General features: G+C 46.3%; 1 protein-coding gene across 1 annotated transcript in view; it reads right to left on the bottom strand.

Moving 5' to 3' along the window:
* The window catches only part of myripb (myosin VIIA and Rab interacting protein b), a 194,185-nt gene that overhangs the window by 15,221 nt on the left and 162,091 nt on the right, over positions 1–16,873 (bottom strand). Inside the window, exons 6-11 of the mRNA XM_066724252.1 lie at positions 14,130–14,227; positions 13,464–13,544; positions 12,948–13,106; positions 10,409–10,604; positions 6,677–7,335; positions 2,390–2,641 (exon numbers count right to left, since the gene is read on the bottom strand). Of these exons, the coding sequence (XP_066580349.1) occupies positions 2,390–2,641; positions 6,677–7,335; positions 10,409–10,604; positions 12,948–13,106; positions 13,464–13,544; positions 14,130–14,227 (1,445 nt within the window). The remainder of the gene's footprint in view (positions 1–2,389; positions 2,642–6,676; positions 7,336–10,408; positions 10,605–12,947; positions 13,107–13,463; positions 13,545–14,129; positions 14,228–16,873) is intronic.

Here is a 16,873-nt window from a genome sequence, read left to right on the forward strand (position 1 = left end):
TGGGTGGGATATATTAGGCAGCAAGTGAACATTTTGTCCTCAAAGTTGATGTGTTAGAAGCAGGAAAAATGGGCAAGCATAAGGATCTGAGCGACTATGACAAGGGCCAAATTGTGATGGCTAGACGACTGGGTCAGAGCATCTCGAAAACTGCAGCTCTTGTGGGGTGTTCCCGGTCTGCAGTGGTCACTACCTATCAAAAGTGGCCCAAGGAAGGAAAGTGGTGAACCGGCGACAGGGTCATGGGCAGCCAAGGCTCATTGATGCACGTGGGGAGCGAAGGCTGGCCCGTGTGGTCCGATCCAACAGACGAGCTACTGTAGCTCAAATTACTGAAAAAGTGAATGCTGGTTCTGATAGAAAGGTGTCAGAACACACAGTGCATCGCAGTTTGTTGCGTATGGGGCTGCGTAGCCGCAGACCAGTCAGGGTGCCCATGCTGACCCCTGTCCACTGCCGAAAGCGTCTACAATGGGCATGCGAACATCAGAACTGGACCACGGAGCAATGGAAGAAGGTGGCCTGGTCTGATGAATCACGAGTTCAAGGTGTCCAATCGAGCATCTGTGGGATATGCTGGACAAACAAGTCCGATCCATGGAGGCCCCACCTCGCAACTTACAGGACTTAAAGGATCTGCTGCTAACGTCTTGGTGCCAGATACCACAGCACACCTTCAGAGGTCTAGTGGAGTCCATACCTTGACGGGTCAGGGCTGTTTTGGCAGCAAAAGAGGGACGTACTAAAATATTAGGAAGGTGGTCATAATGTTATGGCTGATCTGTGTATGTATATGGTTTATATGGTTCTACAATAAGCTTATACACTCATGTTTCCAAATGCTCAAGTAGATGGGGGTGAATTGTTGCGGGGACCAATTGTTGTGGGGACCAATTGCCGTGGACGAATTGTTGTGGAAGCAATTGATAGGGACCCCTCAGTTTTCCAAAGTGACAAAGTGTTGTTTATAACAGGACGAAGTGAAAAAGATGATGCAGCCTCGATGTGGCAGCTTCCTCCAAGGAAAGGCCTGGGAAATGTGTCCACATAACACAGGACATGCTGCTGCTTTCCTCTGTGTTGCCAACAAAGAGGATCACCTAAAAGACCTCAATCAGCCGTCTGCCTGAGCTCTGTAATATTCGCACGTAATGCAGTTTCCATCACTCTGCAGAACATGTTAAGCTAAAGCTACGACAGGAATCTACCATGTGGAGTGCTGGTTCAGTAAAATCTGATTGTACCTGCCCTGCTGCCGGTGCTGATTCAAGTCTCCCTGCATGTCATGAGAGTCAGCGCTGGGAGGGCACACACTCTGTGACAAACGTAAATCCAAACACTCTGGCACATTGTGTTTCAATGTGGTCCTTAGTCTCCTACAGTTTTACAGTTGTGCTGGTCAACCATGTACACAAGAATAGAGATTTTCTGGTTTAACCCAAAGGCCTGCAACATATAGTCACTGTTAACAGGCACAGATATTTATGTAATTCGAGGCACTGTATTTAAAAAACACTATAAATGCGCATATTTGTAACTCTGGAATCAAGCTGACAAAAGTGAAAGAGAAACTAACAAATATGTCAGAAAACAGCTCTCCTCGACCACGATGGAGAAGATGAGACACTGAAACTGAAACCATGTCCTGTACTTCTGGTAAATACTGCATGGCTGCACACCTAATGCTAAGGAAGAAGAATAAAACATTCATCGTATTGAGTGTCTGTTTGCATTTGTGAAGTTATGTAAAATTAGATGAATGTGCTTACTAATAACACAACACTGCGTCAGGTAAATTAAATGTCAATAATCTATATGTCAGAATTGAAAAAGCAACAATGATTACAGGAGTGTAGAGTAGAAAGTCTATTTGCTTGACTGAGGGCATGATGATCAGTGGCAAAAACTCCTGATTAAATCCATTCTGAATTCATGTTGTAACACAATGTGGAAAAGTCCAGGGGGGGGTGAATACTTTTGAGAGCCACCATCAGAACCTCACCCTCACTGGACGGAGATGAGCCTGGGAGCTGCTGCAGGGGTGGAGTCTGTGGTGGAGGAGGGAGGCAGAGCAATGAATGCTGGGAATGTGTTTGTTGCCAGATATTGATGCTTGGCTAGGTGGAAGTGAGGCATCAGATTGGGGGCTGTTCTCCTTTGAGTTTTAAAACTCCCGCATACAGAACTCTGCAAGAGATGCAGCATATTTCACACGTGACCCCTTTGAAATAATTTAAAAGCCAGTGTGCCTTGAGGAATGTGCCGAAGTTAAAGTAAGATCAAAAATGTTCTTGTATTATCTCTAGATAATCTTCGCCTGTGTGTGTCCACTGGAGACGCAAACAAAGCGAGACAGGAAGGTAGTCAGAGTTGCACCCGAGATGCTCACCTTCTGGACATCCTCCACAGAGACAGGATCCAACACGGCCGAAGGAGGATCCTCCGACTGAGCTGGTGTCCTGCTGGTGTCAGCCTGCACCCCTCCTTCCTCCTCTTCTTCCTCTGAAAAGGCGTCTTTGTCGCTCTCCTTGCTGGCCAGCTCACACAGCTTGCTTTCCAGCTCCTTCTCCAGGTCTTCTGTTGGGCTCTGTGGGGGGAAGCTGTGGGGTGTGCTGTTCACTGCAAGGGACTGGTCGCACTCCTGTTCGGGACACAGAAGGTAAACCAATCGGCTGTCTGGTTATTAATACGTCACGCTTTTATTTAGTTTTTAACTTACATACTCTTAATTTCTTCTTGTTTGGTTTTCTTCTCCATTGTATGAAAAAGGGTAGACAATTGTGTATCACTCCATCTTCAAACCCCTGCAATATTTTATTTTATAGCATAGGCATATTTAATAAAAAAGTAAAATAAAACTGCACCCAGCAACTGTATGGTGCAACAATCTAACCCAATTTTCCCTTGCCACTCCCAGGCTCAAGTATAAACCTACACACCAGGGGCCTCATGTATCAACGCTGCGTAAGCACAAAAACTTTGCGTACGCCATCTTTCACGCTCACGGTCGGATGAACAGTAAAATGAACGCAAGTGTTCTTCCACGCCAACTTCATGTCTGGCGTATGTACATTTCTCATGGTTTTTGTCCGTTGGCAACTCTTACAGGCAATGAAGTGAAGTTGCAAACATTACACTAAGAATTGTTGTACAAGTCTATCGCACCACCACCTGTGAGAAGCATTGCTATTAATTTGCAATTTATAAAATAATTAAAATACTATTGTCACACGAGCCTTACGGGAATATTCTATCAATTATGCAAGTAAGTAAGAACATATATAAGCATGTGCAGATTGATACAACCCTTAGTCTATGGCAATGGCAGCATTGGCCTTATTAGAGGACTTTGCTAATGGCAGAATCCGAGGAGAATGAGTTTTTAGGGACCACAATGATTTTCTGGTCCACGATGCTGACTGGCTTATCAGCCGTTTCAGATTTCCAAGGGCTATCCTCTTGGAGCTCTGTGCTGAGTTGGGTCCGAGACAGCGAGGAGCCATGTAATACCCGTTCCCCTACAAGTGCTGACAACACTTGGTTTCCTGGCAACTGGTTCTTTCCAAAGGGAACTGGCAGACCGCTCAGGAATAAGCCAGTCGTCTTTGAGACACGCAATGCCAGCTGTATGGGACGGGATCATCCGCATGTCTACCAGGTATATAAGGTTCCCATACGATGCAGTTGACCAGCCAAACATTAAAGCGCAATTTGCAGCGATAGCCGGTTTTCCTAATGTAATCGGAGCGATCGACTGCACACACATTGCTATAAAGGCGCCATCTGAAGAAGAATTTGCATATGTGAATCGGAAACATTTCCATTCAATAAATGTGCAGATAATACGTGATGCACAAATGCGCCTAACAAGTATTGTGGCAAGGTGGCCTGGGTCAACCCATGATTCATACATCCTTACAAACAGCATGGTTGGGATGAGGCTCCAAGCTGGCAGAGTGCGCGATGGGTGGCTTCTTGGTGAGTGATGCACTTAAAGTTATGGTTCTATCTAATTTTATTTGTATTATTGTTTTTGCCGTTTAATTATTCAACTGCCCATCAGGAGACCATGGTTATCCACTAAAGACGTGGCTGTTAACCCCCCTCACCAACCCATAAACTGACCAAGAGCGCAGCTACAATGATGCCCATTCTCGCACTCGGTCAGTTGTAGAGCGGGCGATTGGACAGCTGAAATGTCGGTGGAGCTGCCTTGACAGGACTGGGGGGATGCTGTTATACTGCCTGACAAGGTGTGCCGCATCGTGCTGACCTGTGCTGTGCTGCACAATGTCGCGCACAGCCACGGCATACCACTTGGTGAGGTGGCGGCACCGCCAGATGACCCCGACCCAGGACCAATGAATGTGCAGCCCAACCAACAAGCCATTCAGGCCCGTCAACATGTGATTGCGACAATATAAATGGTAATCAGAGACAAAGTTCATTTTTTGACCAATTCCTTTAATGAGTGGCTTATGTCTGTGAGTGCGTCAGTGATATTTTTCAGGTGACTGTTAATTTCTCCGATGGCCATAATGATTTGCTGTTGTGACTCCAGAACACAGCTGGCTTTTGCCATTTTCTTGCTGCTTGCTTTTGCCACAGTGGACTCATTACCATATTAAAATGTATTTAATTAAGGGAAGATACAGGGTGGGGTGTTGTGCTCATGCATGTGCGCTCAATTTCACGTTAATTGGGATGTACAAAGAGAATATGCGTGGGATCCTGCGTACGCAGAGATTCATACATCTGTTTTTTTGTGTGCGTACGCACATTTACAGCTTTGTCCGTACGCTATGTTTTAGTATGAATTCAATGCAAGTCTTTGTATATGAGGCCCCAGGGCTCTGAGTAAGGGTGCTTATCAGTCACCTACCACCCCCTTGTGGTAGAAACATGCCATAAAATTTAAAGTGTACTGCACTTCCTGGCCTTGCTGAAGAATCGGCAAACCATGGCACAACACGCACTTGTCAGTAGCAGCTTTGTGTGTTACTAACTGCAAAACCATTTTGATAATTACCTATACTGACATGCATAGTGTGAGGCTGGTGTAAGGTGCTAGGATTACTTCTGTTTTTGTACTCCTCTGAACACATTCACAAATTCAATACATATTTTTCTGCTTTAGTGGCACAGATCGGGTCCTGTCTGTGCATGTATGCTGTTTAGATGGTGTCGCAGCAGAGAGAGTGAGCAGACAGGAACTAATACTGACAACCGGAAAAGGAAATCCAGTTTAGAAAAAAACAGCAACAAAAAAACATTCATAGTACACTCACCTAAAGGATTATTAGGAACACCTGTTCAATTTCTCATTAATGCAATTATCTAACCAACCAATCACATGGCAGTTGCTTCAATGCATTTAGGGGTGTGGTCCTGGTCAAGACAATCTCCTGAACTCCAAACTGAATGTCTGAATGGGAAAGAAAGGTGATTTAAGCAATTTGGAGCGTGGCATGGTTGTTGGTGCCAGATGGGCCGGTCTGAGTATTTCACAATCTGCTCAGTTACTGGGATTTTCACGCACAACCATTTCTAGGGTTTACAAAGAATGGTGTGAAAAGGGAAAAGCATCCAGCATGCGGAAGTCCTGTGGGCGAAAATGCCTTGTTGATGCTAGAGGTCAGAGGAGAATGGGCCGACTGATTCAAGCTGATAGAAGAGCAACTTTGACTGAAATAACCACTCGTTACAACCGAGGTATGCAGCAAAGCATTTGTGAAGCCACAACACGTACAACCTTGAGGCGGATGGGTTACAACAGCAGAAGACCCCACCGGGTACCACTCATCTCCACTACAAATAGGAAAAAGAGGCTACAATTTGCACAAGCTCACCAAAATTGGACAGTTGAAGACTGGAAAAATGTTGCCTGGTCTGATGAGTCTCGATTTCTGTTGAGACATTCAGATGGTAGAGTCAGAATTTGGCGTAAATAGAATGAGAATATGGATCCATCATGCCTTGTTTCCACTGTGCAGGCTGGTGGTGGTGGTGTAATGGTGTGGGGGATGTTTTCTTGGCACACTTTAGGCCCCTTAGTGCCAATTGGGCATCGTTTAAATGCCACGGCCTACCTGAGCATTGTTTCTGACCATGTCCATCCCTTTATGACCACCATGTACCCATCCTCTGATGGCTACTTCCAGCAGGATAATGCACCATGTCACAAAGGTCGAATCATTTCAAATTGGTTTCTTGAACATGACAATGAGTTCACTGTACTAAACTGGCCCCCACAGTCACCAGATCTCAACCCAATAGAGCATCTTTGGGATGTGGTGGAACGGGAGCTTGGTGCCCTGGATGTGCATCCCACAAATCTCCATCAACTGCAAGATGCTATCCTATCAATATGGGCCAACATTTCTAAAGAATGCTTTCAGCACCTTGTTGAATCAATGCCACGTAGAATTGAGGCAGTTCTGAAGGCGAAAGGGGGTCAAACACAGTATTAGTATGGTGTTCCTAATAATCCTTTAGGTGAGTGTATAACTCCAGTTATGAAAATGAATGCTACGACATCAGAAGACTGTTGCTGGTACCCTGAGCACACAACACAAAGGACAGGCCTAAGCAATCTTCCACTCCTCAGTGCAGGGAGAAAATGTGTTTTGTAGCCTTAAACCCCCAGCTCAAGTTCTCTCTCTCTTGGGGGGCTCACCTGGTAGGAGGCGGAGTATGATGATGACAGTGACGCCGGGCTCTTGGGTGGGGCGGTGCAATCATGCCCGTGATCCCTGGGCGAAGGCTTGCTTTTCCTCCTCCGCCGCGACCTCCTCATCATGCCCGTGTGGCGCTCCTCGGCCTCGCTGCTGTCAGGGGGGGCTGTTGAGCCGCCCACCTGGGGGTTGAAGTTGATATCAACAGCCTCGGAAGCGTCGCCGGGCCCGTTCTTTGTCAGCAACTGCGGCTTGTGGGACCTGGGCAAGCTGTCCCGCGCAGAGTGGGTGGAGGAGGTCTCCGAATCGGAGCACATGGTCTCGGTGTTGGTGTACTGGCCCGAGGAAGGGGAAGTGACTGGGCCGTGCGGCGTGTAGGTCCACTCGGGATCGTGCTGGGAGTCAGTGTAGTACGTCTCGTCGGAGAGCTTCCTAGGCCGGCGCCGCAGTTCGTCCAGTGTGCCCTCCCAACCATACTCCTCGTCCTCCTCTTCCTCCTCCTCCGAGGCCAGCTCGTCGTAGGCTGACACCACCCCAGATTCTTTCTCCAGTGTGGCGAAGACCAGGCTTTTGCGTTTGGTGAGCAGGCTGGGCCGTGAGAGGAGGGTGCTCTGTAAGGCCATCCAGTTCCCATCCGGGCTCTGTAACACTGAAGACGGACCTGCAACATAAATTAAAAAAATTACCATAAGGTTCAAGGGTCAGCTGCAAAGATGTAAAGGTAAGTTTGCCCTTAATGCACCTGGAATTTAAAGTGGTTGTAGACTGCCATCCTTAATGTGCTGATGTTAATACTGGTCAAAGGGAAAAGCGTCTGTATATACTCAAGTTATTCAACTGTTAATGTAACCTTGGGCACAAAACCGATGCATTTAAAAGATGTTCATCTTTTTGAAAGACTACATTTTTCCCCATTTCAATGAGTTAAAACACTGCTCAAGGGGGAGGGGTTTATGCGCACTTCCTGTGTACTCTGGCGTCAGACGGTAGGAGTTCGGTGGCTCTGGACCTCAGCCTCTCCCTGAGCCCCTCCGTCTCCTCCTCCAGACACGCAGCTTCGGAGAAAGCCCCCACTTCTCCACCTGTGTCTGCTGCTGCGCCTGCTGCCACGATGCCAACGGGCCCCCTCTCCGTCTTCTGAGTCCTTGCTAGCCCTCTCCCGGCCGCGCAGTCGGCGACAAAGGTCAGGCTCCACAGACAGAGAGCAGGATGAGGCCATCCTTGCCCTGAATAGCAGGATGGACCACATCTGTGCCCTCCTGTCTGAGCAGGTAGCGCAAACAGCAGCACAGACCCCCTACATCTTGAGTCTCCACCTCCGGCCCATGTACCACTGGACTCTGAGGGGAGACTCTCTGCCCTGTCTATGGACAAGGGCAGCAGACAGGTAATCTGGGAGGAAGACCGCCTATTACTCAGCCTGCACATGGGCTTGAAGTTGGAGGTGGAGCTCATGGAGGGGAAAATGGCCTCAGCCCCACCCCCCACTCCATTGAGGAACAACACTCCCCCTGCTACTGTAAGTCAGGATCTGGAGTTTTGGGCGGTGATCCAGAGGGCCGTGGACTGCTTGCAGATCCCCTGGCACTCTGACCCCATCCCCCACGCTCCAGGTTCGAGAGGGCACACTGCTGCTGGACCTCCTGGACGACCCGAGAGCCACTTTGGACCACCCGGCGATGGCCCCTGCCCAGGTTTGGGTAGGGGAGGCCTATGCCAGAACCCAGGGTGCGGGCCTGGTGGACTTCCCCCAAGTGAACTACACCATCGCCGTGCTGGTCTCCTTAACCCCACTGTCCGCGGAGTCACGCGACTTGGCCTGTCCTGACAAGTAATGTTGCATGGCGGAGACCCTGCTCTTGACGGCCTACGAGGCTGGAACCCAAGCAGCTTGCCCTCGTAACACTGAAAGCCTGCTTGCCCTTTACCTGGCTCAGCTGGCTAAGGCCCCGGACCCAGCCACTGCATCACAGGCCCCGCCCCCTATCAGAGAGATAGTGGTGGCGGCCGACCTGCTCGTCAACAGGCCTGTGCCCCTGTTAAGCGCATCCTGATGGAGCTATTTGGACTGTGGCTCCTTTCTGAAAATGTGTAGACTGCAGCTCACTGCCACTGTTCCCAGCTGATGGCGCTCGAGTTTCGCTGCCTCGCTGTGTGTATAGTTCCTTGGTCAGCAGGTTTGTGGCCTGCTCTGGCTGTGTGCCATAGAACAAGAGTCCGCGGCTGCTGTCCTCAGCAGTAAGCACTTGAGCGGGCTCTCGTGTTCCGCTGTGTATATAGTTCATTTGTCAGCACAATAGAGCTAATGTTGCCCTGCGTTAACTGGTCTAATCAGCAGGTGTCAACTGCTCCTGTGTTCCATGGGTGGCGCATGAGTTTGTTCCTGCGCCCTGTGGTGTATATAGTTCATTTGTATGAAATCTAAGTTGTCAGCACAGTGAGCTCTTCCACTCTGTACTATTCAGTTGAGTTGGATGCTCCTGTGCTGTGCGCAGGCGGCATCAATGTTCCTGCTGCCATGCGATATATATTGTTGTTCATTTGTACAACATTGTAGAGCTGGTGTGGCCTCGCTCCTAGCTGGGCTAGTGGAGCAAGCGGCCAATGCTCCCATTTTATGCAGAGAGTGCATGAACGGTTATGGTTTGATGGTCATGGTAGAGCCTGCTGTTGTCCTGCATTAGCTGCACTATTAGGTGACAACTGCTGCCGTGTTACATGGTGGTGCATGATCTGCTTCCTGCACCCCGCGATGTGTATAGTTGTTATGACAGCACAGTGGAGCTGGCCGCTCTGTACCGTTCAGTGAATGTGAATTCTTCTGTGCTGCACAGAGGCAGCATGAATTTTCCTGCTGCCACGCTGTATATGCTGTTCCAGCTGTGGCTACTCAGTTGACTAGCCAGCTGTGTGTTATTCAGTGGGTCTGTGGCCCCGCTCCTGCAGAATCAGGGGTTCATTGCCACGTTAATGCACAGAGAGCGCACAAGTTGCTAGATGGCCTGCGCCATATATTGTGCAAGTAGATATACAGCCTCTCTCCCAGATGCACTAGTAGAGCAGTCGGCCTTGCTATTGTTAACGAAGGGTGTAAGAGTTGTCCTCTGTAGCCCCGCTTTGTATATGCGTATCATCTGTTTAAGATGATTTTGAGCAGTGGCCCTCAGCCCTGCTCCTTGGGCCCCACTGTCCTACTGTGTGAATCACAACACTATCCATGATACCATGCATATCATAATACTAATGAAAAATGCATCTCTACTAAATTACAGACAACATATATATATAATGATAAATTAAATTTATAGACACAGATCTAATTCAAAATAAATAATATTTATCAGAAAGTGGTACACTGCTTGTTTGAATTTAAAGGTCGATGCTATTATCCACAGTGATTTACTGTGGTTACATGCTTCCTTTGACATACAAACTGTGGTACCCAATTACAGAGCTTTACTGGAGCACCTGGGTAAAACTTTCTCGGTCAAGATTACAGCAGCAGATAACAACTGTGATACCTCCCAAAACCCAAGGGTCCAAAACACGGTTCCATAACTAAGTCCTTTTTTCAATGCACATATGTGCAAGATGAGAGCTGTATTTGGCACCCTGGGGATTTTACACACTACATCTTGTGGGCCTCTTTGCCATTGTTTTACCACACCTAGTTTTGGCGCTACACATTTCTGCCATGGTGCCAGAAAGAGCTTTGGGAGTCATCCAGTGCTTACTGGAGTTGTCCAGCCTGTCCACGCTCTTCCAGCTCGGCAGGGGAGAAGGCCTGGGGACCTTCTTCAGGGTGGGATACTCTTCCTGTGGCTGCTTCCACCCCGCCTCGGCTGTCTCAGGCTTCCAGTTGGGCTCGGACTCCTGGTTCTTTTCCGCTTCCGGCGCATCCCCCGTTAAGGAGAAGGCAGACTGAGACCTCTGTTGAGAATGAGAGAAAAAAAATAATACAAAATGCTGTCAATACTTATGACTATGAAAGATGATCAGAAACAAGTCCAGCAGTGTCCCAAACTTCTCCCACCACAGCACATCTGGCCTGTTTAGACCAATATTGCCAGATAAGGACACCCTGGGCTACTGCAGTCACAGTTTTGTTTTGCAGGCATAACGAGTTTGAAGGATATTATTGAATCTTCTCAGGTTTATTTCCATGACCACTGCAGCACACCTAGTCTTTCTGGGTCAGGTCTGAGGACAAGGGGATCTGGGGTTCAGCTTATCGATCTTAAATCTTCAAAACGTCAGTCAAATATTTGTAGTCTCCTTGTTGCCTAAAGGCTGATTGTATATCAATATGACAAATACACCTGGCAGTTTATGAGAAAAAGGTTATTTGAATTAGTGTTTGAATGTAGTGAGTCTTTGTTCTAGATTTCATCCCATCACAACAATTAATAAATCTACATACATATGGGCAGACAGATTTGTTTTGTCCCCCATAAGGTGCATGAAAATAAACGTAGCTTTGACAGGAGCAAGTGACATACTAGGTGCTTTTACACTTCCATTTCTGATCCGGACCAAATGCATTGGTACATTTGATCAGGCGTTTACACTGCCATTTGATCAGGATCAACTTTTAGCTTCCACAGGCGTCTCACATGTGCACTAGCATGCAAGTCCAAACTTCAGTATATGCATATATTAAATTTGTCCTTTATAACACAGAGCTATATCAAAATCTATAGTTTTTTATCATTACTAACATAACTTAACAAGCCATTTTCTTTTCGCACTAAAGCTTTATAAATAAAAATATGATATATATATAGGTGTAGCATGACACAGTCCCACGGCCTGTAGCGGCTGGTGTGAACAGACTTGTCTGACGTGTTGCACAGGAACCCCGAGGGACTGGAGCTTGGCATCCCTTAACTTTAAAGGTTAATGCTAGAAGGTCAGTTATAGCCTTTGGCACAATCAAAACACATGCATTCATATCTAATTATGTCACTACCTAGTGCTTAAATCCCACTGCAAAGCAAATATTAAAATTAAACACAAACATTTAGCATCTTCTTCAACAGTTTAAACACTGGGCAGGAATCCCAAGACATTTTATTAACTGGCTTAGAAGAGGGACCGTGATACAAATGAACTGTATTAAGGAGGCTATAATGTATTTTGTGTCATGATTTATAAGGACTATACAGGAAAAGGGGTTGACTGAGCTATCTTGCATCATTTTTAAATTAATAAATGTGCCCAAAGGTTCTAAGACATTATCATTATTCCTATTCAATTAAACAGAGTGGTTTCTTTAAGGCGGTTATGCGCTATAGATAGTATACTTTCTTAAGTGTTCAGTGTCTGATTGTTTTTTGGTCTTCAACCAACCCTTCAAATGTAGGGTCAGCATTCAGAGAACAGTAAGGCCACACTTGACAGGAAAGCCCTTCACAATTGATTCCACTGTGTGTTCAATAGCACCGATACAGTAACCGCCTTTAGAAATCAAAGAAAAGGGTGCAGGAAGTGTGAATCGCCAGCAGAGGTCACCATAAAACAACCAACATGCACAGAGTGGCACTTGTATTGTGCTGTGCTGTGCTGGAAAAGCAGCTGGATCGAAGTGATCTGGAAAGCGCTGGGGCACTCTTCATTGACGCCAGTTTAAGTCTTCTACGGATACGCACAGACCAAAGACTGAAGCACTGAATTGTGTGCTATGGGGGCCAGTGCATTTGAGTACTCTGGATAGTTCGCAAAAAAGTATAATCCGAATGTTATCTCCAAGCTGCAGCTCCTCAGACTAGCAGAGCTGAGCGTCACCGACTGGCCTCCCACCCCGAGCGCATCGGCAGGCTCGCAGTGCAGTCAGGCGCCATGTGCTGCCAGGCAAAGGCTAGTCCAGCATTTAACAAAGTCACTTTCCTCAGGTCAATGCTGAGAGCACAGACTTTTTTTAAGTGGGTCAGAAGCAGGGGGACATACAGCCTGAAGAGAAACGTATTTGAACAATGCATACTTCCAAATGCTCTCCTGTTTACACCGTTTCCTCTAAACACTAATTCTACTTCTGGGGCATAACTTCATAAATAAAAGAAGCTCAGGTCCGTGGATGTTCTTTCCTGCTGTTTACATGCTAGAAACACCACATCCAGGGGGCATATTTGTGTGTTTGGACGTCCGTATTTGACAGAGGTTAGTGATTTCCCCCACACCTGAGGTAAGACCTGCAGCCTCCTGCCATGGTCGCCGACTGCAGCCACAGGAAATAACCGCTCACCTGTTGAACCCCCGGGGTCCCTGTTCCCTTACCCATAAGGAGTAGGAGGACTTGAGGCTTGCCTGGGATGTGAGAGTGCTCTGTGCCGAGGCGCTAGGGGCAGCTGGGGAGGTCACTTCGCTGCTCAGCGACCGGGGCCACTCGAGCTCGTACTCCGTCTGCATCTCCGAACGTTTCCTCCTCCTTATGATCTGAGCAAAGAAAAGGACAAGGAGGAGGACAGAGAGAGAGAGAAAGAAAAAAACATCTTTGTGCAAGTCCTTTCACCCAAAATGCAGATGAATGGCCTTTTGAAATGTCTACCGAGCACATTTCATATAGAAAAACAACAAAAGTTTCACAACCTGTTGTGTTAATTACTTTATTAATACTTTCATCATCACCGCCACTTTAGAATTTAGATTAAGTGCTCCACTCGGACTGTGGGTGTTTTAAGAATTGCGGTTCCTAATTGTAGCTCCACTTGACATTTTGTGTGTGGCAGTATTGCCACAGTATTGCCTGCCCCTTGGTGCACTGTCCCACTGAAGAGAGAAAATGCTGCTTACTTTCTGCACAATTGTAGTAGCCAGTTCTTCTATGAGCTCTTCCTTGTTGTCTCGCAGGTATCGAGCCTCATTTTGCTTTTCCTAAAAAAAAAAAAAAAAAAAAAAAAAAGGAACAAAACCACAAAATTAAAATGAAATATGGACGCAAAATAAAGTTCTTAAATGAGATGAACTGCATGGGATTTAAAAAAAGAATGTACTCTTTAATTTGCCGAACACTTTACAGAAGCTGGCTTCCAAATCACATAACAATTCAAAACATGAGGATCACAAAGGTATTTCCAAATGTAGTTGCTGTAGTTCTGGGGTAGAGACCTAAAATGCTGGCCTCAGGGTTGAAATAAAACTACACCCTTCATTTGAAACATATTTTTTCAGTAAAACATTCCAGTTCAGTAAATTAAACTATGCTGATCTATGTACAATATTTTGTTTCAGTGTGTCAAACTCTGATTAAGCCCAGAGGAAACTGTAGGGATTGCAGTGGAGTGAAGTTTCAGAGGTGCATGTCAACACTAGAACATCAGTCCACAGATTTCTGTACCCCAGGCTGTAAACTCACACATGTGGTCCATTCCTGCTGTTATAATCCTGAGTCAAAATGGTCGGGGGGGTGTAGACTTGGCACCACTACTCCACAGTAAATGAGCAAGCTGGATCTCTTACCAAACTGTCACTGTGCTCTTCGGCTTTAGAGATCGCCTCCTCTATCGCCTCCTCGGCAACCCTGAGAGCAACTGTGAGGGTGTCTGCCATACTGTGCCCTGAGGGGAGACCAGTTCGGGGACAGTAAGAATTGTAACCCAGGTATCACAATACAGCAGCCCCTCCCACACCCAGGGGAAATGCGCTCTCACCCTTTTGATGGCAATGAAAGGACAAGTGAGCAGTATTTATTGGGGAAGGTGGCGGGGGGATTTACACCCCAAAACGCTCTTAGCAGAATTAAATGTAGCGTTTGTTAGCTGTATCGAGCTAATGAGCTCTACCTTTAACGAGTAAGAAATAATCAGCCCTCCTCTGAATCGTCACTGGAAGACCTGCCTATCTCATATTGCCTGAACCCTTGTCATGCTGCAACATCCCTTCCTCCCAAAATCTCCTTCTCTCTCTCTCTCTCTCTCTCTCTGCTACACACTTCCTGAATAAACACATCAATAAATAAATATATTTGGACTTTAGAGGTGGATAACGCAGTTAGGCACTTCTCTACAGTTGTGCAAGGAATGAGAAAGAAGTGAGAGGGAGAGGGAGAGAAGAGTTTTAGTGGATCTTTAAGACACATTGGAAGGATTTTAAAATATATGTACTGACAAGGCTCTGACACTAATCCACTGCTTGGCAAAAGCTCCTCCGAAGAAAAAACATTATTATTGATTGGGCATTGTGCCAACACTTGTTTTCTTATGCTGCATTCAGTTTCCAAATAGCACTATATTAAGGACCCTGGATTACAGTGGCCGTGACATGACGAGTGCTCATATGTAGTTCTGTTGGTAGTCGAAGCCCCCGTGTATTTACTTGTGCAAGTATGGCACATGAGGATTACACAAAGAAATCTGTGTTCTGTCTGCAGCAGTATTTGGAAAGACTTATGATGTAAGATGAACGAGAGAACCACAGAACTCTGATGAATTTAATTATAATTGAACAACTCCTTAGGTTTAAAAATCCCCCACAAAAACAGAATACATTGGCTTTTCCTTCCCCAGGCAGATCTGGAGGGAAAAGTTTTGGATGTTTAGAGATGCACCTCTGTGGTCAAATAAATTTAAGGCAAACAAAGGCCTGCAGTGTTAAATTAGATTTAAGACAAATGCAAAGAAAAATGACTGGTCTCAGTGGGAGCAAGAGAAATCAATAATTTAGATGCTTGATCTTGTTCTTTTAAAAGGACAAAGTGCCTTGGAAGCTTGGCAGTGACCCCTGACCCCACTGGTTGCAAACAGACTTGGATCCATTCCTTGTACAAACATGACCTGGGATGAAACTTGAATAATTAGACCTAAGCAAAAAAAAGTAAAAGAGAAAGAGGAGTGTGACTGAGAGCCACAGTATCCTCACTGATATATTGTGGTGGCCATTATCCACATGGCTTGCGGGACCAGACAGTAAGTGTGTGGGGTGGTAAGAAGAGTTCACTCTGAGTCACAGGCTCGGTGGAGACCACGGCTTTCCATTTACTTTGGAGGAACTCCAGGCCCTGCATCAGAGCTTACACAAAGGAGGGGACTGAGAGGATGCTGAGCTTTTTATGTCTTGTGAAAGCCTGTCCTTTGGGTTCTGTGACTCAGTACAGTCATGGCCTGGACAAAGGAGTTTCAGTATCATACTTTAGGTTGGAGTTCGCATCTCTGTTCCTTGAGTCATTGTTCCTGATCAATAGAGTCCTGCTGAAGGCTTGAAAGCTGACTCAAGAGTTCTTAGGGGAAGCTCATCCAGAAAAGAATGGGGAACTGAAGGCACTGCTTTTACACTATTCAGCCTAGTCCTGCCACAGCAGCACACAGCACAAAAGTTGTGACAAGGTGAAAATGTACCTTCACATTTATTACTTTTGAGCCTCTCTTCACCGATTCATTCCCAAGGCAGGCTACAAATAAAAACAACTTTGAGCTATTTAAAAGTTCTATTAGCAGGCTATTGAGAGTCGATTTGCGACCATTAGCTTCCAGCACTTGTGCTATGTTAACGATCAATTCAGATTTCTTCAAACTGGATGCACAGAATTAAAAAAGGTTTCCATGGATTCGTTTGACTCTGGGTGAGTAAGCAGTTAGGCTAAAATGCCAAAATACCGAAGTATCCCTTTAAGCAGGGTTCAGTGGCTTTTGAGACTCATCCTTTCTAAAGAACTTTTCAACCATGCTCTGTTAATTCATACTCATTAGAATGTGTGTGACCCTAACTGCCCTGAACGAACCTCCCTTGTTTGGCCCTGCTGGCCTACCATACTTCCCACTCCATCTGCCTCTGCATCTCTTCAGCTGAGAGCTGTCAACACTGACGCAGGCCCAGCCCAGCAGGTCTGTATTAACAGGTATTAGTGTCCTCGCGAGTGTCTCACCATTGCACCCAAGTGATGAGAAAAATGGCAGATAGATCAAAATATGCATCGTGCTAAGTGGCAGGGCTATGTGTCGTAATAGTGTAATTTACACTGATAAATTATCCACCGGCTTGCGCTGTCTCATTATCGTGATTAAATGAAGGCCTGAGTTCAAGAACAGTCAATCAAAATGCCTTGGCAGTGGGTTGCTGAGCAGTGGAGCTGCCTACCGCATGTTATATTGAGGTGGGCCAGGGCAGTGAGACACTTGCTTGAAATTTTGACTAAATGGCCAAACTTCAGGAAGTTCAAGATTGTTCTACATCTTCAATTGTTTAAAGCCAAATTAACACTTGTATAT

Source organism: Amia ocellicauda, chromosome 2 (assembly GCF_036373705.1).
Source record: "Amia ocellicauda isolate fAmiCal2 chromosome 2, fAmiCal2.hap1, whole genome shotgun sequence".
NCBI classification, from domain to species: Eukaryota; Metazoa; Chordata; class Actinopteri; order Amiiformes; family Amiidae; genus Amia; species Amia ocellicauda.